The sequence below is a fragment of the Pseudophryne corroboree genome, chromosome 1, assembly GCF_028390025.1.
Source record: "Pseudophryne corroboree isolate aPseCor3 chromosome 1, aPseCor3.hap2, whole genome shotgun sequence".
Taxonomy (NCBI): domain Eukaryota; kingdom Metazoa; phylum Chordata; class Amphibia; order Anura; family Myobatrachidae; genus Pseudophryne; species Pseudophryne corroboree.
The window spans coordinates 1,166,035,833-1,166,062,133 of record NC_086444.1 but is presented as its reverse complement, the minus strand read 5'-3'; the positions used below and the strand labels follow the sequence as shown (position 1 = coordinate 1,166,062,133).

Genomic DNA, 26,301 nt, shown 5'->3' with positions numbered 1-26,301 from the left:
CGGTCCCATGGAATTCTCATCTTGTGTACCTATTCCCTATGGTAGCAATGTTTTGGAAACAGTTATCACCATGGACAGTCAATCTCAACCATGAGCTGAACTCTGATCCAGGACTATATTCAGAAAACATGATGTGCAGTTACTGACACTTCCTGCTAGTGCCCAGTCTGCAGAAACTGTGTACATTGGTGCCCTCCGTTGTAGGAGAAACATCACTGCGGCAAATCTTCCCGACTGCTTACCATGGACCCAAAGTCATTGGGCAGTAGTGATGGGAAATCTAGTTCACTGTGGTGATTAGTTCATTATGATCTGGTACACTGAAAAGATTAGTTCATGTAGTTCATCATTTCACTCACTGTCTATGCATATGCCTGAGCACAGTAGTGTCACACACGGTAGCTTAACAGCACTGTAATGACTCGTTATAGCTGTATGAGTCATTGAGTCAGCGAGCTGATCAGTGATCTGTATGAATCAGTGGACTGCTGAACTACTAGCAAGGAGAATGACTCATGAGTCGTCAGGACAATGTAGCTCAATCAGCTCCACAGAGTACACTCCATGTCTGAGCACAGCAGTGCCACCTGTGGCAGCAGAGATGTACTGACTCATGAGTATTACATGAGAGAGCTGAATAACACTGCTGCTGCACCTACACACCCACTAGAAGATTTATAGCACACCAGTATGCTCAGGACCCAGTACCAGAAGCAGCAGCAAGTGATTGTATCACAGAAAGGTGAGCAGCATGACCACACATGCGCACTCACAGATACATAGACTTTGGCTAGGCAGTGCAGATGCTATTTTTTTTTTATTAGATCTGTATTTTCTGGGCTGTGTTGTACTTTTAACTTTCCTTTTACAGTATGATTCAGGAAACAAAAATCCAGTGAGTGAGACAGTGAGTAGCCTAATGCAGCTGCTGGCTTTATTCTGTCTGTGTCTAACTCCTCCCACATGTTTTACTTCCTGATGAACTAATCTTTGCCAGAGCTGTGAACTGAACGAACTAGTTCACTTTGAAAATTAGTTAATTTTGAACTAATCAGTCATGAACTGCCCATCACTAGTGGGCTGCGCACTGACTTTCTGTCCAAAGATTTCCGTCTCAACTCCCGCTCTACCCTGGCTCCATTATACCTGGGCTGGGAGAGTTACTTATTAAATTACAACCCAGAGGGACTTCTAGGACTTTGTCCCCAAGTTCGGTGTTCCTCTCTGGGCAGAATAAGGCTCCTGGAGGATAGGTCACAGACTTCAAAGCAGCACCCATAGAGCTGCCACTGTCACAGCTTTTTGACAGATTTGATCCCAGGGACAGGACTGTGCATCAGCAATATTTTGAAGGACACTTGCAGGGCCTAATCCTGTTGGTTACGCCAAAATGCAACAAGTTCTTTAGATGAAAAAAACAAATCAGAAGATTAAAAAAAACAGAAACCAGAAAACACTTTTTATTATAGGTTCATCTCACTGGATGCCGAGTGCTCAAAATATATGTTGAAAACAAACAATGTATATTCACAAGTAATGAAATGTCTCTGTTCATAACAGCAGCAGACTTCTACAGCTTTTTTGTGAAAATGAGTGTATCCAGAGCCAGACGTGTACAGCCGCCAATGTACAGGTATAGCCTTACTCCCGGTCACTGTCACTGCTACTACTACTACTACTACTGCTGCTATTTGTCAGGTCTTGTAGAGCGATCCTAGAAGATAAAGCAGGAGAGTTTACTCACTTATGGTTGGTCATGTAACTGTGGGTGGGATTTGGGGATAGCTACAGTACATTGAACATAATTTACAAATAACCTATGATAGGCATATTACCCTCATGCAACAGCGTGTGTTCTGCTCACAAGGAAAGAAAATTGGCTCCACTCACTAAGATACGTCACAGGCTTGCATACCGAGTAAAATAAAATCAAACCGACATTTGACAACAAAATCTCACCTTTGTTCCTCAGACACAGTGAACTCATCCAGAACGCGCTGGGCAATCTCCGCTGTGTTTGGCAAACTGAAGCTTACTGCCAGCTGCACTAGATCTATGGCTGCACTTGTTCTGCCTGTAGCTTTAGCGCTGTCCAATAGTTCCTCGATTACAGCCAGCCTGGAACACACAACGCAGTGAGAAGACAGAGGACACAAGAAGCTACACTATACTGTATTTATACCTATTTTTATGTAATTACATAACATCGGGGCAATACAACATCAGGCTGGATAGGGACCAAAGGGTTACAAAATTATTCCCAGCATCCCTCAGTCTCCCTTTCCATCATACCTTGGCCAAGGCTCGACATTTTTTTCTTTAGTGTCGGCAGGAGCGGGCCGATGGGTGACTGTTTGCAGTGCCCAATTAAATTTTTTTCGAATACTTTCTTTAGAGGCTGCACAGGCATCCACTGGACGCCCATACATCGCTCCAGTGCCGGCAGCACCGGTGAACAGGTTGGCGACTTTCATTCCGGGTCTCCATGAGTGACCAGCACACACCTCCCGGGGCCCGCGGAGGTTAAGTGACCAGCTCCCTGCTGCAATCCACGCTGCTATTGGGAGACAGGAGCGAGGTGCAGGTGTAGTGTTGGCCGAGGACACTGCGCTTTTACACTGGATAACCAGGGCATTAGCAACAGGTCAGCGCTGGGTCCCTGGGTGTTCTATCACCTGAGGGAGGATAGGCCTAGCCTGTTAGCCCCTCCCCTGCCCCTGAGGCTTGCTCGAAACATAATTGACTGTCTGCGTCAGGGTAACTCCTCCTTCTCTCTCCTCCCCTCAGAACACTGGGCAGCCATTTTAAGCACATTGCTGCACCAGCACTGCACAGAGAGGGAAACTAGGGCTCTGTCTCCCCAGTACCTTGCTCCTGGTAGCCTTGTCCTTTGCCAAACTCCTTCCTGCTATCCATAGCTGGACTGTTATGCATTGAGAGTTCTGATGCAAGAGCATCCACCTTCATATCAGGCAAAATATCCACCGATCACAGAACAGGGCAACGATGGCTGCACTCACTGTTAGCATAGCCACACACAACATATTTAAATGCAGTTGCTCTTACTAGACCCAACTGGGGAAATGGTGTATCAATACAAATGGTATCCAACAGAGCAAAATATATGAAGGGCAGATATATGAAGATCCCAGTAGATTACCTTGTTTTAAATGAACAGTGCTTAATTTGGAAGTGCATCACTTGTAAGCGTGCACTTTAAACACTTAAGTTAAAAAAGATGATACTGTACTATGGTGTTTCCCCCCCCCATTTTCTATGCTGGACACTTCAAGTTTGCAGATGACACTTATATGTAATATACCTCGCTTTCAGCCTGAGTGATGCGCACAATGGGGTTTCTTATATTGCAGCATTTATTACAGAATGCTGCAATACAGTGTGTTATTTTATATAAATTCTTTATTTTCAAGAAAGGAGATTTTCCAGAACAGAGAGGCCATACCAAAACCATGTACCGTGCAATAGTGTAATAGATACATTATACATTGGAAAGCACTGACAAACAGAAAAGATACATAATACAGTCGTATAGAATCCAATGTCAAAATAAATTTGTCTGTAAGAAAGCGTGTAGAAATCCAAAGTACCAAGCTCCATCTTGTCCGAAAATAAAGGAAAAACAGAGTTAGAAAAAGAGAAAGGGTAGGTGAGAGAAAAGAAAGAAAGAAAGGACGAAAGAAAGAAAGGACGAAAGAAAGAAAGGACGAAAGAAAGAAAGAAAGGACGAAAGAAAGAAAGAAAGGACGAAAGAAAGAAAGAAAGGACGAAAGAAAGAAAGAAAGAAAGAAAGAAAGAAAGAAAGAAAGAAAGAAAGAAAGGACGAAAGAAAGGACGAAAGAAAGGACGAAAGAAAGGACGAAAGAAAGAGGTCCACTTGGCTGGGAGGCGCCAGTAATGAGAACAGCTAAATCATTATCAAAAAAACAAAACTAAAGAGCCAAGTATCAGCAAATGGAAAAGGGGGCAAAGACCTGGGCCCTGGGAGGGATCATAGTTATGGTAATCAGAACCCATCACCAGTGAGGAGGAGACACAGGTACCAAGTCCCAGTAGGAAGGTGTTGATTTAAAATCCAGCCAATCAAGCCACAGGGAGACAAATATACCATGTCGTTCGGGCGTGGAGTAGTATATTTCGTCCATAGACATATAAAAGTCCATGCGTTGGCACCAATCCCATATAGTGGGCGGAGACGTTGAACGCCAACAAACTGGGATAACTGCTCTAGCAGCATTGTTCATGTGCCGTAATAGGGACTTCTTATATTTAGAAACTGGAATATCTGTATGGGAGAGTAACTGAAAGTCGGGGACCGAGGGTACAGGGAATCCCAGAACCCCAGCAGCTATCTTTTGTATATTAACCCAAAATGAGAGTATGACCGGGCAATCCCACCAAATATGTATCAATGACCCCAATTCCTTGCCACATCTCCAACACATAGGGGACACCTCAGGACAAAATTTATGTACAACAGTAGGGCAGCGGTACCATCTAGATAAGAGTTTAAATTGGGTCTCCACCACGTCCATACTAGTCGAACATGCACTGGTCACTTGGAATACCTTGGTCCAGTTCACTTCCACACCTTTAAGAAGGAAATCCCTGTCCCATCGTTCCTGATAAGTCGGACTAGAAGGCAGAATTGCTGAGAGAATAATTTGGTATATGGAGGAGGAAATAGTATGAGTGGAGGGCTGTGATTGCACACAAAGTTTTTCAAACACAGTCAATTCTTTGTCCCGTACACTTGGTCTCCCCAATAATCAGACTTATCAAGGCCTGACTCAGCCTCCAACGTCTCAAATGATTTAAGTGGACCTCCTCGAAGTAAGTTATAAATTTTGACGGTCAATCATGTTGTTGACATCGGTTAACTTAGAGACCACTGAATCCTTGTAGGCCTTGAGAGATTCCACGTGGTGTCCCACCTGAGTTAAGTCCGCTTGGAGAGATCCCAAACAAATCTGGACCGTTTCCTGTATCCTCTGTTCAAGAGTGTTGTAAGTCTTGTCTAGTAGGAAGGGAACGAAGGTGAGTCAGTATCTCCATAATTTCCAGACTCACCAATTTAGACTGTGATCGGATAGCGGAAGAATGGGCCTCCGGAGCATGAGTACCCTCCGAGCTGTCAAAAGCCATCCATCGTGGGCGGCATGTGTGCAGAAGGAGTATTTGCAGCAGTGGATGAAACTCCAAAGAGATTGTGGAAGGCAGCTGTAGAGTTAGAATTAGACTTAACTGGGGTAGCTGCAGAGGATTTGTTAGAACGTTGTTTCGACAGAAGGCTCTGTAATGGAAGATCTCACGTATCACTTGACCGGAAAAAAAAAAAGAAGGAAAAAAGGCTTGTGTACAAAGTGGAGTGTGTCACTCATCACAGTTCACCCGGTAAAGCGTGGACATATACAAAAAGCAACAGACATCTCGAAGCTCAATGGGAATATAATGAGGTGCGCCCTCATAACCCCCAAAGAACCAGTAAGCTCAGGGTAGTAGCTGAGGTCCTGGGCAAATGTAGGGAAAGTAATAGGCAGCACATTAACAGAGTGTTAAGGGGTTTCCGCATATGCAGAAAGGTGAGTTCTCCAAGGCGGCCCCAATATAGGGGAGAGGGAGTGTTGTTGTTCACAGGGAGCTAAAACAGCAAAGCAGTGTGGAGGGATTTTGAGACAGCACAATGTGTAGCTAGCTGGGGGGGAAAGATGGAGGGCAGGGACGATACGTGCATTTCTCCTCACCCCCAGTAAAGAAGCTGGATAACCCCTCTGAAGTCTTGCACCTCAGCAGCTGACTGCTCCCGGAAACACACCCCTCACCTCTCGTCTGGTGCCTGATCAAGGAACCCCACTGCCGCCCGCGCTCACAACCCTGCTAACCGCCGGGAGCCCACAACTGTGGGAGGAAGCGCGGTTCACAGCTGCGGCCAGCGGGAGCGTCAGGCCACTCTAGTATCCAGCAGGAGGGCACTTGCGCAGTACGGCTGGGCCTCATCCGGGTCCCGGAAGTCGAGTCCCCGGCATCCAGCAGCGGGCTAGGCCACAATCCACAGAAGGCAGCGGGACCCTCCACAGACCCGCGAGATGCACCAGCAGGATCCAGGTACCTTAAGGCATGCAGGGAGGGTGCGCATACAGTGCCCAGATTCATAGGAGAGGTCCGATGGAGGCAATCAGTGGGGGAGCTCTTTCCACATACATCCACTTAAGCACAGTGTGTTATTTTATTGTGTTTCTCCTGTTGCATGTTTTGTAGCTGAGCACAGCAGGGAAGGATTAGAATAGGAAAATAGGATTTTGGTACTTACCAAGTAAATCCTTTTCTTTGAATCCATAGGGGGCACTGGAGTACTCTTGGGGATATGGACGGCTTCCGCAGGAACAAGGCACTGAATATTTAAATTTAGAACTCTCCTCCCCTCCATGTCCCAGAGTACCTCACTGTTTTTTACGGAGCCGAACAGGAGCTATGGAGAGGTTGACAATGGAGAATTACATATAACATAACGGACAACAATAAAGTTGACACATAACGTTACTGACAACTAAACAGTTGACACCACAACCGATAGAACTTGAAACTTTGAACCAGTCGGTGAGAATGTGTTACCATAAGATCCCCTGAACTTACCACAAACCAGGTAAAACTGCTCTGGGTGCGCGTCCAGTGCCCCCTATGGATTCAAAGAAAAGGATTTACCTGGTAAGTACCAAAATCCTATTTTCTTTTTCATCCACTAGGGGTCACTGGAGTACTCTTGGGACGTACCAAAGCTTCCCCCGTGGGCGGGAGAGCTGTTTGGCACCTGTAACACTAGGCGGCCAAAGCTAGATGCTGATGCCGCAAACGTATCAAACTTGTAAAAGCGCACAAACGTGTGCACTGATGACCATGTAGCCGCACGGTAAAGCTGCGTCGTAGAAGCCCCACGACCAGCTGCCCATGAAGTTCCCACAGATTGTGTGGAATGAGCTGTTACTGATGTAGGCGGCTATAACCTAGCATGAAGGTAAGCCTGACGTATGGTCAGTTTAATCCATCTGGATTAGGTCTGCTTAGAAGCTGGCCAACCCATCTTGGCAGCATCATAGAGAACAAACAACGTATCAGTCTTACGAACTGTAGACGTTCGGGATACATAAACGCGTAATGCGCGTACCACATCCAAAGTTCCACAATCTTCTGTTAACACAGGAACTACTATTGGTTGATTGATGTGAAAAGATGACACTACCTTTGGTAAGAAAGCGGGATTCGTCCAAAGTTCCGCTCTGTCATTATGAAACACCAAATATGGTGGCTTGCATGACAAGGCACCCAAATCTGAAACACGCCTTGCTAAAGCTAAGGCTAGTAAAAAAAATTTTTCCAAGTGAGAAGCTTAATATCCACTTTTTGTAAGGGTTCAAAATATGAAGACTGTAAGAAATCTAAAACCAGATTCAAGTCCCATGGCGCTGTAGGTGGAATGAATGGAGGCTGTACTCTGAGGACACCTTGCAGAAAGGTGTGTACAGACGGCAATAGAGCCAATCGTCTTTGAAAGTAAATTGACAAAGCAGAGACCTGCACCTTTAGTGTAGATAAACGCAGTCCTCCATCTAACCCCGTCTGTAGAAACAGCAAAAGACGGGATAACTTGAAAGATGATGTCGGAAACTTCCGAGTTTCACACCAACCTATATAGGCACGCCAAATTCTGTAATAATGAGCTGCCGTAACTGGCTTCCTAGCTTGTAACATGGTTGGTATAACCGATTCTGGAATGCCCCTCTTCTTAAGAGGGCGGTTTCAACAGCCACCCCGTCAAACGCAGCCGCGCTAAAGCGGGGTAAAGAAACGGACCCTGTTGTAACAGGTCCGGACGTAGTGGGAGCGGGCAAGGATCGTCTGCGAGTAGTCCGCGTAGATCCGAGAACCAAGCTCTCAGAGGCCAATGAGGCGCCACTAGTATGACTGTGGCGGACTCTCTTTTGATCCGTTTTAGCAACAGGGGGAGCAGCGGAAACAGATACACGAGGCTGTATTGCCACGCGATTGTGAGAGCATCCACCGCCACTGCCTTTGGATCTCGCGTTCTGGACACATACTGGTGCGTTTGGTGATTGTGGCGAGACGCCACCAGGTCCACTTGAGGGTAACCCCACCTCTGGACCAACATGTGAAACACTTCGGGATTTAATGCCCATTTTCCTGGATGAAAATCCCGACAGCTGAGATAATCCGCCTCCCAGTTGTCCACTCCCGGAATGAACACTGTCGACAATATCACTTGGTGATGCTCGGCCCAATTGAGGATTCGAGCTACTTCCCGCATTGCCATGCGGCTCCTCGTTCCTCCTTGTTTGTTGAAGTACGCGACCGCCGTCGCGTTGTCTGACTGCACCTGGACAGTTTGAGTCCGAAGCATGTGCACTGCTTGTCGTAGCGCATTGTAAATTGCCCGTAGTTCCAGGACATTTATAGACAGCAATCTTTCGTGATCCGCCCAGAGACCCTGGAGCTGACAATTTGGAACTACAGCTCCCCAACCTCTGAGACTCGCGTCCGTCGTTAGAATTATCCAATTCCAGGCGCCGAACAGTTTCCCTGCGGTTAGATTGTGTACTTTGAGCCACCAGAGTAGAGATACCCTGGCCCGTGGCGACAACCTCACCCTGTGGTGAATCTGTAGATGCGAGCCCGACCACATGCAGTTGAAACGGACGTGAGTGAAATCTTCCGAACTGAAGTGCCTCGAAAACCGCCACCATTGTGCCTAAGAGGCGAATGCACAAATGTACCGAGACTGTGCGTGGCTTGAGTACTAATTGTACCAGATGACGAATAATCTGTACCTTCTGTAGTGGTAGGTAAATTCTTTGATTTACCGTATCGAGAATCCTACCTAGGAATTGAAGTCGTTGAGACGGAATCAGATTGTGATTTCTTGAAGTTGACAATCCAACCGTGCTGAACTAGTACATTGTACGTTTAGCAACGCCTGTTGGAGGAGCATCTGTTGAGACGGAGCTTTGATGAGCAGATCATCCAAGTACGGAACTATTATCACTCCCAGGGATCTGAGATGAGCTATCATTACAGACATCACTTTGGTGAATACCCGAGGCGCTGACGAGAGGCCAAACGGTAGAGCCTGAAACTGGTAATGGTTCTGCCATATTGCAAACCGCAAGAACCTCTGATGAGGTGGCCAAATCGGAAAGTACGCATCCTTGAGATCCAGCACAATCATGAATTTCTGTGGCTCTAAACCTGCAATTACTGACCGCAGAGATTCCATCTTGAATCTGTAGTAAGTGACGTACTGATTGAGGCCCTTCAAGTTCAATATTGGCCTGACCGAGCCAGCCGGCTTTGGTACCACAAACAGACTGGAATAATAACCCTGACCTTGTTGGTGTACAGGGACCGGAATCAAAACTGCTGAATCCAGCAGAGACCGAATGGCAATGTGCAGAACCGCCCTCTTGTCGTCTGACACAGGCAGTCCTGTCTTGAAAAACCGCAGTGGCGGGAGACAGTCGAACCCAATTTTGTAACCTTTTAACACTAAATTGCGGATCCACTCCTCTGTGGACGTCCGTAACCACGCCAACTGGAACGTCTGAAGGTGTGCTCCCACAAGTGGAGATCCAAGATGGGCTGGGAGTCCGTCATGCCACTGGCTTGTAGGTGACCTTAGCGTCTTGACGAGTGGTGGTTTGTTGGAAACCACGCCCTCGACCTCGTCTACCAGGTGTGGCTGTTACTCTACCACGGCCCCGAAAGGGCTGAGGCCTAAAGGATTTGAACGCCGGGCCAGAGTATTTCCGTGTAGGTACCGTTGGAGGCAATGGTAAGAAACAGACTTTCCTCCCGTGGCCTCAGAAATCCATTTGTCCAATTCAGGACCAAACAACTTCTCGCCACCGTAAGGTAATGCCTCCATACCTCTTTTGACCTCCGCCACCGCTTGCCAAGAACGCAGCCAGAGTGCTCGTAGTGCTGTAACTAGCGACGATGAAAGGCAAGAAGTGAGCTGACAGACGTCAGTAGAAGCTGTACATAGATAATCAGCAGCTTCCCAGATTTGATCAGCGAGAAGTATAAGGCAGACTTGAGTTCTGTTATCCATACCATTAGCGCCTTAGTTACCCAAATGTTAACCAACCCAGGTCTAAGCAATACTCCTGCTGCTATATACATGGTCTTTAGCATAGCTACTATTTTACGGTCTGAAGGGTCTTTAAGCGTAGTAGCCGTTGGTACTGGTATTCTTTGTAAGTTTAGACACAGACGAATCCACCAATGGCGGATTCTCCCATGTAGCTGTCACAGACTCTGGAAACGGGTAACTAGACTTAAATCTGCGAGGTATAGAAAACCGTTTATCCAGATTCTTTCGTGTTTCCAGTAACATCTTATTAAGAGATTCAGAAACAGGAAAACACATTGGAATTCTCTGTCGTTTAGTAAAGACGACTTCATCATTTGTCAGAGGCTCCTCAGTTTCTGTAAAGTTCAGAGACTGACGCACCGCTCTGATGAGATTATCAATGCCTGGGCTGTCAAAAAAAATTCACTATCTGACTGCTGGTCTACCTTGCCCTCCTCACCCTCATCTTGTGCAGTGAGGTCTGGCATAGAACCGTCAGAATGCAACATAGCAGAAACTGGTAAATCATAAGACAAATGAAATTTATCCCTTCTACCCAAAGTGGACTTGGACTTTTGGCAAGGCTGAGACCCCTCCGGTAGTTCTAGCGGTCTCACCCTAGACTCAGATCTCGCCGCTTCCCGCTCTTGTCGAGCGGCGGCCAAGTCTGATTGCAATGCAGCCATGACATCTGCTAGCATAGCCCATGGAGGGTCCGGGGATGACACCGGCATTGAAACCGGAGCCGAAATTGTATTCGTAGTCTTACAGACATTGCAGTGAAACTGCTTTTTAGTTTTTGCTGGTGCCTTACTCATTATGCAGACAGACAACACAATATACAAAGACAGACAACTTGCACGACTCAGTAAAATAGTACTAAGGTGTGGCTATATATATATCTGGCCAAGAGCAGTGCACGTGGCCAGTACTATATGAAATCTGATCCCAAATTCCCACTAACACCCCTGCGCCTCCGGTGGAGTAGAGATGTAGTACAGGAACGTTCTGGAATCACAACAGGAAGAACAGGAAGCATGGTTAAAATGGCCCCCATGCCATGCTTATAGTTAAAACACAGTACAGGGTATAACTTTTGCAAACAGATATAACCTGGGAATAATCCTGTCAAAAAAGGCTTAAAAGCCTATGCTGTAGTATAACCCATGCAGCATTCATACTGCTGCTGCTATGGGCACACTTCTCCCCCCTTGTGTGTGAGACTCCCCCCTCCCCCCCCCCCCCCCCCCCGTGCTCCGTGTACCGCCGTCTATTCCAGCGGGGAGCGGGTACATGGAGCCGGGGAACGTACATCCGGGGAGCGATGGTAGAGGGAGCCGGGGAGCGGGCATCCGGGGAGCGCGCTGCATAGAGCCGGGGAGCGGGCATCCGGGGAGCGCGCTGCATAGAGCCGTGGAGCGGCGGCTATGTGCGGCCGGCGCAGCTCTGTTAGCGGCGGGACTGAGCGGGTTCGGCATCCGCTCACAATCAGCGGCGGCGGGCGCTCACATAGCGGCGGTGTCCTGGTAGCGGCGGCGGGCGGCTCACATAGCGGCGGGCGGCGCTTCACAATACAGTGTCCCCACACAGCGGGGCGGCAGCATGAGCTGACCGCCCCGTCCCCAACATACCTGGACACCTGTGGTGAGGGGCTATGACGGGGCTTCTTCTGTAAGCTCCGTCCAGCCTTTTCTGCAGGTAGTCTGCACTTGGCTGTGAGGGAGCTCTTTTTAGAGAGGACCGACACGCCAGTAGCTGCTTGTAGCAGCTTCCACTATCCCGGACCCACGCCTATTGGAAGGGGTGAAGGGATGTGGAAAATGTTGTTAAAAAATAAAAATAAAAATAAAAATAAAAAATAAAATTATTCAAAAGAAGTGTGGGAGCAACAAGCCTTGTTGCTACGTCGAGCACAGAAAAAACACTGAGGCACTCTGGGATATGGAGGGGAGGAGAGTTCTAAATTTAAATATTCAGTGCCTTGTTCCTGCGGAAGCCGTCCATATCCCCAAGAGTACTCCAGTGACCCCTAGTGGATGAAAAAGAAATAAATGCATATAACACGGAAGGTGATAGAGACACTCCAGATCAAGATTACCTTTAAAAAAAATTAATTTTGGGAAGGGGAATGGGGCATTTCTATCTTTGCTGTGAATGCGCCCTGCTTTCTGGCAGACCAGTTCTTACAATTCATTCTGTGCGTATGATGTACAGTACTCAAGAATTGATGGAGTAATGTTACTAACACCGGCCGCATCTGGGAACGGGGAGAGGGGGGAGGGGAGATCTACCTAATTTTGCCCATGATACAGTTTACAATGGTTGGTGCCAAACAGACTGTATGTTGCCCGTCTTAGTAACCAGTAACTTAAGATAGGCCATTAGCAGCCCATTGTACACACAGGTTACATCTCCAATATTGGAAATGCTTGTGACCAGATGTTTTTTTGGATTTTTCCGTATCTTGGAATATTTGAAGGTCACTTTCTGCAATATTTTTACAATTTTAGTGCCTTAATCAAAGTTAGTGTACATTGAACCATCGGACAGAAAAGGTGTCACATTATAAAAAAAATTCTGTATTTTGGAATATACCGTATTTCAGAATTTTAGATATGGGAGCCTCTACCTGTATTAATACAATAGTGACGGCTTCCCAGCAGACCACGAGAGACTCCTATATCTGAGATGTGCTTACCGTGGAACCAGATTCTTCTCTTTGAAGGTCTTCAGTATGTTCCTGTAACAGAGATTACACCGGGTTACAGTGTAAAATGACAGAGCCCTAATAATACAACCCGTTAGAACACAGAAGCTGCCAGCACTACCCTTACCCGAGACCTGAGCTGGCTATGCCACTACTGTAGCTTCATTGTCTTCCTTAAAAGATGCAGGTAATAGCTAAAAGTTCCTATAGTACACACAGGAAACAGCGTTGTGGCTACATCCGAGTTCCAAACTAGAGATTTTGCTGCATAATGAGACTTAGGGGGATATCCAATTAGGTGTGATGAAACATTGGGAGCGAAAAACGGGAAATATTTATTTTATTCAATTAGATCTCCAGTAAAGAATAAGATAAAAAAAATGTTTGCTTTCCCCTGATGCAGACCCGAAAAGCCAATGCTCATCAGGGATTTTTTTCCGCCTGCCTCCAGTCAGTGCTCCACAATCGCCGCAGCAGCCGGAGACTGCAGGGAGAGTTCCCGGGACCCGGCACTCAGCCCGTGACTCACATCCACCCCTCTTCCGCCGCCCCGGGTGCCCCAGCCAGGCAGGGGTCATGGTAGGACCCTGTAAATGATATTTATGACCCTGCCTTGTAGAGCCAACATATTCCTAGCAGTAATAACAATTAAATAATATATATTTTTTTTAAATCGCTGGATCCCGTTACTATATGTAGGGATCCTGGAGCCTGTGCATCCCTAAATCACTGATGAAATCTTGTCTTGGGATACAGTCATGAACTTACCAAGCTTCCTCCAGCCTCCCGTCTCTGGACAGCAGTATGGCCATATTGCCCAGTGCATGCACCTTCAACAGATGCTTTAGCTGATCTCGAGTGTCAAACGTTGATTTCATGTCCACAGTGACATCAGCAAACGCCGCCTGCAGCTAGATGCAGAAGAACAGATGATTAGGACCTCATACAGACATGGGCAGTACAGTAATAACCAAAACAACAGCGCTTATTGCATTAATATAAGCAGACAGGTGGTTGTGTAGAGTAATTAATATACCATTTATTAAAATTCATATACTTTAAAAAATATTAGGAGTAATATTGGTCTAAATAATAGAACACATATGTGTAAAAATATATCAATTGATAATCAACGGAGCTTAAAAACCAGTCTTTGGTGAAAAATTCAGGACAGGGGACAAATCACCATTTGATCCAGTGGTAAGTGGACTTAAAAGTGCAATCGGCCTTTATCTGTAGGGACTGTCCGTTCCATAAATAGTTACCAGTCTTGGAGTGTCACCAGGGTAACAGTGAAACTCGTAAGGATTTTGCTATTTAGACCTGCGGACACCTACCTGCATCCAGACTATCGGACCGTGGACCAATAGAGCCTGGGACTTGTTGTTCTACTACACAAGGAGTACCTAATAAGAACCCTGCAATTGTGTGCTGTAGATATTGCTAACTGGACCACCACCTGTGGGATCTCATATATTGACACTTCAAGACTGGTAACTATTTATGGAACTGGCAGTCCCTACAGATAAAGGCCGATTTGCTCTTTGAAGCAAATTATTTCTTGTATATTAGGAATTCACGGGCAGTGTAGTACCACAATCTGGGCGCTAATGTGCCGAATACCAATAAACATTGTGATACCAACTGCTGCTCCCATTTAGGAGGAGCTGGTCCTAAATAAAAAGCCAAACAGCAATACACAACGGGGGGCACTGTTGCTAAACCAATTATTTTTGCTAAGGAGCAAACATAAATGAAACACAATAAAATAAACAATATATTACACCCCAAAGTAGCATATGTGCATACATTATAAATATACTTATACTGTTAGTCCTCACAGTCCAAACACTTGTACTGAAATGGTCAGAGAATAACCAGTGCTATAAATAGGTATTTTCCTGCACAATAGTGTCTTACCTGAGATTCCATTTTGTCTTTCACCATCAGGTTAAGGAACTCTTCAACCAGAACCACCTTGTTGTTGTGCCCCACCAGCTTGACATCTGCAACATAACATTGCAGAATAAATTCAGCAGGAGTATGTGAATGCACATGCATTCAATAGCAAGTAGCTTCTTCAATAAGGCACACAACACTTCAAGCCTCAGTTCTTTCACCAAGTACTAGAAACTGGATAAGCTACAGCCTCACACACATTTTTTCTGCCCACAAAATGGCCGCCTCCGACCTTTGTGCATGATGGGCAATGTTTCCTCTGAAGCAAATGTTGCTGCTTTGAGCCCTGCGTAGGCATTTTGGGACCCCGGCATACAGCGCCGCATATATATATATATATATATATATATATATTATATTTATTTCCCTATATATTGCACTCCTTTAAGCACTCCCTTAAAAACCCCGCCTCTCTCACCTCCACTTGGTACATCTCCCACCACTCATCTTGTTTGCCTGCCCCACCAACTCCTCCCATTTCCATCTGTCCCCGCCCACTAGACTGCAAGCTCTCACAGGCAGGACCCTCTGAACCTTATATCTCACATCTGCATACGGTTCTCACATGAGGTGCATGTTCAGTTCTCTCTTGTCTTATTCTGTGCAATTGTTTCCTTATCTGCCCGGTACTGCGGAACCCTGTGATGCCTTATAAATAATCTGATCAGAATGATTAATTCTCTACGACAGGGAAATTCAACATTCGGCCCTGCCACAGCTTTAGCATGCATTAATAGCAAAAACTGTGGAAGGGCATGCTGGGATTTGTAGTTCCACAACAGCTGGAGGGCGGGGGTGACAGCAGGCAGTGTGGGAGACACATAGGCCTCATTCGCACATTCCTAGTTCTACTAGTAGAGAATACGAATGACAGACACTTTGCAATGCATAGAGTTTACATTGTGTTCCGTTACCTTTCCAGATCTGAGGTAAGAGATCTAAGCGGTTCTCCATCTCCAGTACCCGCAGGAGATTGACAAATCCGCCTATACTGGGATAAAGCCGCTACGGATAAGAAAACACCATTAGGGCACAAAGTTCGGCCCCGTGGATTTAAATGCCCAAATCTCATTCAGCCAACATACCGAAGGGACCAGCTCCCGGTACCATTTCATGACGGCGTCAAAACTTTCCATCAGACAGATGATGTTAAATAGCCTATCGCTGAGAAATGGAAGACGGGACATCATTACCAGCAAGCCAGCGTTCTGCCAAATAGTCCCTATTATAGAGCAGCATTTATTGAAAGCATTTCATCTAATGTATGAGCTTCAATTATCTGGACGTTCTGCACATGGTCTATATAACTGCGGATTCAGATTTTTTATAACAAAAAGGAATCGTCCTGGCGTATTCTAGAATTTTCAGACAAAAGGTAAAGAAGATATTAATAAAATGTGATGGGACAGCATCTGTAGTGACAACGGCCATTTAACAGATGTGGATTACAGTATTAATTTCTCCTTGCAGCAATATCCCCCACCCCTTCCCCCCAAATGATATATTCGGTGCAACCCTGATACATCATTAAACAAAAAAATTATCTAAGATTTTTATTTAGTAATTTCCGGATGAATCCGTATCGCTCGCTTTCCTAGAAAAACAGTAATTCACAGGTAAAAGTAACAGACTGGATCAGACGGTTCTGTGCTTGGACAGCAGCAGCTGTTGCGATAAGTCGTCGTGGTCCGATAAAAGGTCATAAAGATCGGAACACAACAATGGGAGCTGGAACAATAGGTGATGGAACACTCACTAGTATGTAATCTGCATGATGTGCTTCCCCAGCAGTTTCCAGTTCTCTTCAGTAGTTTGCAGCGCATGCACTTTATATGCCAATTCCAGATCCTTTGCTTCTACGCACTGAAAAATAAAAATAAGATTTTAAACCTACCGGTAAATCTTTTTCTCCTAGTACGTAGAGGATGCTGGGGACTCCGTAAGGACCATGGGGAATAGACGGGCTCCACAGGAGACATGGGCACTAAAAAAGAACTTTAGGTATGGGTGTGCACTGGCTCCTCCCTCTATGCCCCTCCTCCAGACCTCAGTTAGAGAAACTGTGCCCAGAGGAGACGGACAGTACGAGGAAAGGATTTTGGAAATCCAAGGGCAAGATTCATACCAGCCACACTATTCACACCGTATAACATGGGATACACTAACCAGTCAACAGTATGAAACAAAACCAGTATCAGTCAAAGACCGATCAAACTGTAACATAACCCTTATGCAAGCAATAACTATATACAAGTCTTGCAGGATGTTGTCCGCACTGGGACGGGCGCCCAGCATCCTCTACGGACTAGGAGAAAAAAATTTACCGGTAGGTTTAAAATCTTATTTTCTCTAATGTCCTAGAGGATGCTGGGGACTCCGTAAGGACCATGGGGATTATACCAAAGCTCCAAAACGGGCGGGAGTGTGCGGATGACTCTGCAGCACCGAATGAGCAAACATTAGGTCCTCATCAGCCAGGGTATCAAACTTGTAGAATTTTGCAAAAGTGTTTGAACCCGACCAAGTCGCCGCTCGGCAAAGTTGTAACGCCGAGACGCCTCGGGCAGCCGCCCAAGAAGAGCCCACCTTCCTAGTGGAATGGGCCTTTACCGAATTCGGTAACGGCAATCCAGCCGTAGAATGAGCCTGCTGAATCGTGTTACAGATCCAGCGAGCAATAGTCTGCTTAGACGCAGGAGCGTCAACTTTGTTGGCTGCATACAGGATAAACAGGGCCTCTGTTTTCCTAACCCTAGCCGTTCTGGCCACATAAATTTTCAATGCCCTGACCACATCCAGGGACTCGGAATCTTCCACGTCCCTAGTAGCCACCGGCACCACAATAGGTTGGTTCATATGAAAAGAAGAAACCACCTTAGGCAAAAACTGAGGACGAGTCCGCAACTCAGCTCTATCCACATGAAAAATCAGATAAGGGCTTTTGTGAGACAAAGCCGCCAACTCCGACACTCGCCGCGCCGAAGACAAAGCCAATAACATGACCACTTTCCAAGTGAGATACTTCAATTCAACTGTTTGAAGAGGTTCAAACCAGTGAAACTTAAGAAACCATAACACCACGTTAAGGTCCCATGGTGCCACCGGAGGCACAAAAGGAGGCTGGATATGCAGCACCTCTTTCACGAAAGTCTGGACTTCTGGAAGAGAAGCCAATTCCTTTTGAAAGAAAATGGATAGGGCCGAAATCAGAACCTTAATGGAGCCTAACTTTAGGCCCAAATTCACTCCAGTTTGCAGGAAGTGGAGAAAACGGCCCAGATGGAATTCTTCCGGAGGAGCAGTCCTGGCTTCGCACCAAGATACATATTTCCTCCAGATACGGTGATAATGTTTCGATGTCACATCCTTCCTAGCCTTTACCAGAGTAGGAATGACCTCATCTGGAATGCCCTTTTCCGCTAGGATCCTGCGTTCAACCGCCATGCCGTCAAACGCAGTTGCGGTAAGTCCTGGAACAGACAGGGTCCTTGTTGTAACAGGTCTTCCCTGAGAGGAAGAGGCCACGGATCTTCTGTGAGCATTTCCTGCAGATCAGGATACCAGGCCCTTCGAGGCAAATCTGGAACAATGAGAATTGTCTGAATCCCTCTTCGTCTTATGATTCTTAGTATCTTTGAGATGAGAGGAAGAGGAGGGAACACATAGACCGACTGAAACACCCACGGTGTCACCAGGGCGTCCACTGCCACCGCCTGAGGGTCCCTTGACCTGGCGCAATATCTCGGAAGTTTCTTGTTGAGGCGTGAAGCCATCATGTCTATTTGAGGCAGTCCCCACTGACTTGCAATCTCTGCGAAGACTTCCTGATGAAGTCCCCACTCTCCTGGATGCAGATCGTGTCTGCTTAGGAAGTCTGCCTCCCAGTTGTCCACTCCCGGAATGAAGACTGCTGTCAGAGCGCTAACATGACTCTCCGCCCATGGAAGAATCTTTGAGGCTTCCGCCATTGCCACTCTGCTCCTTGTGTCGCCTTGGCGGTTTACATGAGCCACTGCTGTGATGTTGTCTGACTGAATCAGAACCGGTAGACCTCGAAGTAAGGTTTCCGCTTGACGAAGGCCGTTGTATATGGCCCTTAATTCCAGTACGTTGATGTGTAGACAAGTCTCCTGGCTTGACCACAGACCTTGGAAGACTGAAAAGTCCTGGCATGGAACCTGCCGAATGGAATGGCCTCGTAAGACGCCACCATCTTTCCCAGAACTCGAGTGCAGTGATTTTATTTATTAGCAGTTTCTTATATAGCACAGCATATTCCGTTGCGCTTTACAATTAGAACAACAATTATAGAACAAAACTGGGCAAAGACAGACAGACAGAGGTAGGAAGGCCCTGCTCGCAAGCTTACAATCTATAGGGAAATAGGCATTGATACACAAGGATAGATGCTTCCTGTCACATGTGATGTACCGACACCCTGTCTGGCTTTAACAGGTCCCTGACCAAGCTCTGAAGTTCCTGGGCCTTTTCCATCGGGAGAAAGACCCTCTTTTGTTCCGTGTCCAGAATCATGCCTAAGAAAGGCAATCGGGTCGTTGGAACTAACTGTGACTTCGGTAGATTGAGAATCCAACCGTGTTGTTGCAACACCCTCAGGGAGATACGCTGTCCAGTAACTGTTCTCTCGATCTCGCTTTTATCAGGAGATCGTCCAAGTATGGGATAATTGTGACACCCTGCTTGCGCAGGAGCACCATCATCTCTGCCATTAATTTGGTAAAAATCCTCGGGACGTGGAAAGCCCAAACGGCAACGTCTGAAATTGGTATTGACAATCCTGCACCACAAATCGCAAGAACGCCTGATGAGGTTGATATATGGGGACATGAAGGTATGCATCCTTTATGTCTAGGGACACCATATAATCTCCCCCTTCCAGACCTGCGATGACCGCTCTGAGCGATTCCATCTTGAACTTGAACCTCTTTAAGTATAGGTTTAAGGATTTTAAATTCAGAATGGGTCTGACCGAACCGTCCGGTTTCGGGACCACAAACAAGGTTGAGTAATAGCCCATCACCTGCTGCAGCAGGGGAACTTTGACCACCACTTGTTGAAGGCACAACTTTTGAATTGCTGCCAAAACTACCTCCCTCTCTGGGGAAGAAGTCGGCAGTGCCGATTTGAAAAACCGGCGAGGAGGCACCTCTTCGAATTCCAGCTTGTACCCCTGGGAAACAATGTCTATTGCCCAGGGATCCACCTGAGTGTGAACCCAGACTTGGCTGAAAAGACGAAGACGTGCCCCCACAGGAGCGTACTCCCCCTGCGGAGCCCCAGCGTCATGCGGTGGATTTAGTAGAAGCCGGGGAGGACTTTTGTTCCTGGGAACTGGCTGTAGCTGGCAGCTTTTTTCCCTTTGCCCTTACCTCTGGCAAGAAAGGAAGATCCCCGAGCTCTGTTGGATTTATGCGACCGAAAGGACTGCATCTGATAATGTGGCGCTTTCTTAGGCTGTGAGGAAACATAAGGTAAAAAGGTTGATTTACCTGCAGTAGCCGTGGAAACTAGGTCCGCGAGACCTTCCCCAAACAATTCCTCACCCTTGTAAGGCAAAACCTCCATATGCCGTTTCGAGTCGGCATCACCCGTCCACTGTCGGGTCCACAGTGCTCGCCTGGCAGAAATCGCCATAGCGTTCGCTCTGGACCCCAGTATGCCCACATCCCTCTGAGCCTCTCTCATATAAAGGACCGCATCCTTAATATGGCCCAGGGTCAATAAAATAGTTTCCTTATCCATCGTATCCATATCAGCAGATAAGATATCGGTCCACGCTATTACAGCGCTACAAACCCAAGCCGTCGCTATTGCCGGCCTGAGTAATGTACCGGTATGTGTGTAAATTGACTTCAAGGTAGTTGCGATCAGCAGGATCCCTGAGGGCAGCGGTATCCTGAGACGGCAGCGCCACCTTTTTGGAAAGGCGCGTCAACGCTTTGTCCACCCTTGGGGAGGATTCCCACCGTATCCTGTCCTTGATCGGGAAAGGATACGCCATAAGAATCCTTTTGGGAATCTGCAGTTTCTTGTCTGGAGTTTCCCAAGCACTTTCAAATAACGCATTTAATTCAAAGGAAGGTGGAAAAGTAACCTCAGGCTTCTTTTCTTTAAACATGTGGATCTTTGGATTAGGCACCGTGGGGTCATCTATAATATGCAGCACATGCTTTACAGCAATAATCATATAATGAATACTCTTTGCCAATTTTGGCTGCAACCTCGCATCATCATAATCGACACTGGTTTCAGAATCCGTGTCGGTATCTGTGTCAACTACCGGAGAAAGTGGGCGTTTTTGAGACCCAGAAGGCCCCTGTGACATAGGGAAAGGCAGGGCATGACCCTCTGTACCGTCCCTGGACTCTGCTTTGTCCAAACGTTTGTGCAATAAATTCACATTTGCATTTAAAATATTGCACATATCCATCCAGTCATGTGTCAGCGTTGCCGACGGAGACACCACACTCATGCGCTCCACCTCATCCCTAGGAGAGCCTTCCGCTTCAGACATGCTGACACGCACGTACCGACACACCACACACTCAGGGAAAGCTCTAATCTGGAGACAGTCCCCCCAGAAGGCCCTTTGGAGAGACAGAAAGAGAGTATGCCAGCACACACCCAGCGCCATTAACCCTGGAAAAAATTACCCAGATACAGCGCTTCTTTATATATGTACTGCGCCAAATTATGTGCCCCCCCCTTCTTTAAAACCCTCTGTCACCGGTGATCAGCAGGGGAGAGTCCGGGGAGCCAGCTTCTCAGCGTGTGCTGTGGAGAAAATGGCGCTGGTGAGTGCTGAGGGAGAAGCCCCGCCCCCTCAGTGGCGGGCTTCGGTCCCGCTCTTTTAAAACAACTACAACTGGCGGGGATTCACTGTAAATACCACAAAAAAGTGTATATATATGTATAGCCAGTCTTAGAGGTATACATTGCTGCCCAGGGCGGCACCCCCCCCCCCCCCCAACAGTGTGCGCTGTGTGTGTTCTGTGAGGGAGTAATGGCGCGCAGCGTTACCGCCGCGCGTTACCTCAGTGAAGCTCTGAAGTCTTCTGCCGTCTTTGAAGTCTTCTGTCTTCCTATACTCACCCGGCTTCTATCTTCCGGCTCTGCGATGAGGACGGCGGTGCGGCTCCGGGACCAACCGCTAGGGGAGACCTGCGTTCTGACTCCCTCTGGAGCTAATGGTGTCCAGTAGCCTAAGAAGCAGAGCCTATCACTTAAGTAGGTCTGTTTCTCTCTCCTCAGTCCCACGGTGCAGGGAGCCTGTTGCCAGCAGGTCTCCCTGAAAATAAAAAACCTAACAAAATACTTTCTTTCAGGAAGCTCAGGAGAGCTCCCTGTAGTGCACCCAGTCTCCTCTGGGCACAGTATTAAACTGAGGTCTGGAGGAGGGGCATAGAGGGAGGATCCAGTGCACACCCATACCTAAAGTTTTTTAGTGCCCATGTCTCCTGTGGAGCCCGTCTATTCCCCATGGTCCTTACGGAGTCCCCAGCATCCTCTAGGACGTAAGAGAAATAATGACAATGCTATGGCGGCGCTAGGACTTGGAGTAACAGTGTCCATAGATGCTCCTATTTTGCCATATAATTAGTTGTAGTGCAGATGGGCAGAGAAAGATCACTGACCGCCAACAAACATCTAATTGGAATCTTTCAATTGGGACAGCCGACAAATCTATCCTCATCCAACTGCGTCTGCAGTACCGCACTAACCATGACCCCTGCATCAAGGCTGCAGAGCTTGTGATCCAAACTTTCACCTCTATATGTGCGACTAACCTTGTATGGACAACACATGCAGCTTACATCATGTGTGTCTGTACCTTTATACTGCGACAGCCATACATCTGGCAGCTCTCAACAAGGCCCTCATTCCGAGTTGATCGCACGCTGCCACTTTTTGCGATCAACTAGATGCCGCCTATGGGGGAGTGGATTTTTGCATAGCAAGGCTGCGATCGCTTGTGCAGCCCTGCTATGCCAAAAAAGTTTTGTGCAGAACTAGACTAGAGTAAGAGTTACTTACCCTGTGCGAGCAATCCAGCGTTGCAGGTCCCAAAATTGACGTCAGACATCTGCCCTTCAAACGTCTCGACACGCCTGCGTTCGGATCTCCATGCCCTGAAAACGGTGAGTTGATGCCCAGATCCGCCTTCCTCCTGTCAATCTTCTTGCGGTCGCCATGCGACCACTTTCTTCGTTGGAAGCGTCGCTGCCTGGCGACGGCAACGACGCGCCTGCGCAATGCGGCCGCCGCTTGCGATCGGGTCGGAATGACCCCCCCATGTACGGGAGCTAAACCACCAAATGCACTGAGACCCATTAGCAAATTAATCATTAAACTATAATAATTACTAAACTACTATTACTAGACAGCCACTGAAATGATCCTACAAAGAGAAGACTTCTGATTAAGATTTCTAAGCACAAACATAAGAGCTGTAAACTAGCCCCTTACACATAAAACAATTACACCATCCAGTACATGAAGATACAGGACTCCAGGTATGAGATGGGACGTTTGCACTGCATGTTCTATTCCACATCAATGGAGGGGGAGATTCAAACGTTTGAAAAGTTGGTTGGGTGTCTGTCCTATCTAATAGACAAGAAAAAACAGACACCCAACCGACTTTTCAAACATTTGAATCTCCCCCTATGACTGTCACCAGGCCTCAATAGCACATCTGTTCCGAGCTCACACGCCATGTTGATGATAAGTGTAAATCCACAGTCTTACATGCGTATTGGTACAGGACGGTAGGAATAGTTACTTTGCAGTGTGAATGAGGATTGGCTTTTCTGCGCGCTTCAGTACATTGGCAAAAGGTCTGGCACCAAACAAATCTACCTTGGGAAAGAAGCTGAAGCCACCTGAGTTTCTTGCAAATGTTTTCGGCTAACCTTCCTTCCCTTTCTATACAATCTGGGCTCTATGTAGCAGACACTTTCCTTGGGACGGTATGTTCCCCTAATTAGATTATTGAAAACCGATGTTCAGGCCCAGTAAGGACATACTGTTCATCGGTTTACAGATCAAGCCACAGAGAGAAGGAGGTTTTGTTAGCCGATATATTGAAGCAGCGTTCACCGATCTAGAAAGACACTGATTATATCATTTAGAAAGATACGTTTAAGTGTAATGTTTTCCCAAGAGCTTTTAATGCATTGTGCAAAGAGAAAGGGTTGGTGTGAATGAGCAAGAGGATAATGGACATTCAGCAATTATAAGTAACGGTTTTACTCTATTGCTGGTGCTATGAGGTTTCTAAGATATCCTCTCAATTAACCTAAGCCACATTGGAGCAGTAGTGTAAGCACCCAGAGGATTATCCAGAATCTTTGAAAAGATTCACAATGTTCTACTTACGATTTTCATGGCGTCAAGGAAAAAGTACACTAAGAAGAGATAAGAAAAAATAATTCATTTTTCACAACAGCTTCACTCTCTTACTAATACTACTTACTGTACAATAACACTGACAATATAATATATATCAAATAAAAATAGTTCTGACATTACTGTAGACTGAAAATAACATACCATCATCCGGATCTTGGGCTGTGAAGCTCTTCCCCGCCGTCTCCTCCAGGATTTCAGACAAAATTTGAGCCTGTCCTGTTGCGTCACCTGGAAGATGTGAAAGACGGATAAAGTTGACCTATATCCTACACATAGGGTAACAAGTCGTCTTCCTCCTTCTTCCTTCTGAAGTGAACCCATTTAGACAGTGAATCCATGCTTGCCTTCACTGCTAGAACTGTAACCAGATGCTGAAGGATGAGTACCAGGTATACCATAAGCCCACCACTGGCACCATACATAGGTGAAGAAGGGGACCACGAGCTAGACCTGTAGCCCACAACTCAAACCTCAACATGTATAAAGGAGACACGGCAACCACAAGGTGCATAAAGGAGACACGGCAAGCACAAGGTGTATAAAGGAGACACGGCAACAACAAGGTGCATAAAGGAGACACGGCAAGTCGGCAACCACAAGGTGCATAAAGGAGACACGGCAACCACAAGGTGCATAAAGGAGACACGGCAACCACAAGGTGCATAAAGGAGACACGGCAACAACAAGGTGCATAAAGGAGACACGGCAAGTCGGCAACCACAAGGTGCATAAAGGAGACACGGCAACCACAAGGTGCATAAAGGAGACACGGCAACCACAAGGTGCATAAAGGAGACACGGCAACCACAAGGTGCATAAAGGAGACACGGCAACCACAAGGTGCATAAAGGAGACACGGCAACCACAAGGTGCATAAAGGAGACACGGCAACCACAAGGTGCATAAAGGAGACACGGCAACCACAAGGTGCATAAAGGAGACACGGCAACCACAAGGTGCATAAAGGAGACACGGCAACCACAAGGTGCATAGAGGAGACACGGCAACCACAAGGTGCATAAGAGAGACACGGCAACCACAAGGTGCATAAAAGAGACACGGCAACCACAAGGTGCATAAAAGAGACACGGCAACCACAAGGTGCATAAAAGAGACACGGCAACCACAAGGTGCATAAAGGAGACACGGCAACCACAAGGTGCATAAAAGAGACACGGCAACCACAAGGTGCATAAAGGAGACACGGCAACCAGAGGGTGCATAAAGGAGACACGGCAACCACAGGGTGCATAAAAGAGACACGGCAACCACAAGGTATATAAAGGAGACACGGCAACCACAACATAGTAACATAGTCATTAAGGTTGAAAAGAGGCAATTTGCCCATCGTGTTCAACCTGTATTAAGTTGTGATGAATCTTCATATCCGTTGAGTAATGTTTTATGACTAGTTAACTACTATAACTCATATAACCCCCGGATTAACCACGTTGATATTTTAAATATTATGACCTTGGATATCATTTTCATTCAGAAATGTATCCATTCCTTTTTTAAATCCATTTACAGAGTCCGCCATTACCACCTTCCCTGGCAGGGAATTCCACATCCTGATTGCCCTAACAGTGTAGAACCCTTTCCTCCGTCACGTTCGGAACTTTCTCTCCTCCAGTCGCAGCGAGTGTCCACGTGTCTTAAACTGTGTTCTTTTAATAAATAATTCCTCTGATAACTCTTTGTAATGCCCCTTTACATATTTGAAGATATTAATAATATCCCCTCTTAGGCGCCTCTTTTCTACTGTATACATATTCAACCTATTAAGCCTTTCCTCATAATCCAGTCCCTCTAGGCCTTTAATCAATTTAGTAGCTCACCTTTGGACCCTTTCGAGTTCACCGATATCTTTTTTATACAGTGGTGCCCAAAACTGAACACAATATTCCAGGTGCGGACGTACCAATGATTTGTACAGCGGTAGGATTACATCCGAGTCCCTTGTCTCAATTCCCCGTTTTATGCACGCTAGCACTTTACTTGCCTTCATTACTGCGCTTTGACATTGTGTATGGTTATTATTAAT

The 26,301-nt window shown here is 46.6% G+C and overlaps 1 protein-coding gene across 1 annotated transcript in view; it reads right to left on the bottom strand.

Moving 5' to 3' along the window:
- Positions 1-1,444: 1,444 nt before the first annotated feature.
- PTCD3 (pentatricopeptide repeat domain 3) overlaps positions 1,445-26,301 on the bottom strand; it is an 84,066-nt gene continuing 59,209 nt past the window's right edge. Inside the window, exons 15-24 of the mRNA XM_063924989.1 lie at positions 24,399-24,485; positions 24,225-24,253; positions 16,582-16,688; positions 15,911-15,989; positions 15,740-15,830; positions 14,787-14,872; positions 13,635-13,777; positions 12,858-12,899; positions 1,960-2,118; positions 1,445-1,714 (exon numbers count right to left, since the gene is read on the bottom strand). Of these exons, the coding sequence (XP_063781059.1) occupies positions 1,642-1,714; positions 1,960-2,118; positions 12,858-12,899; positions 13,635-13,777; positions 14,787-14,872; positions 15,740-15,830; positions 15,911-15,989; positions 16,582-16,688; positions 24,225-24,253; positions 24,399-24,485 (896 nt within the window). The 3' untranslated portion in view covers positions 1,445-1,641. The remainder of the gene's footprint in view (positions 1,715-1,959; positions 2,119-12,857; positions 12,900-13,634; positions 13,778-14,786; positions 14,873-15,739; positions 15,831-15,910; positions 15,990-16,581; positions 16,689-24,224; positions 24,254-24,398; positions 24,486-26,301) is intronic.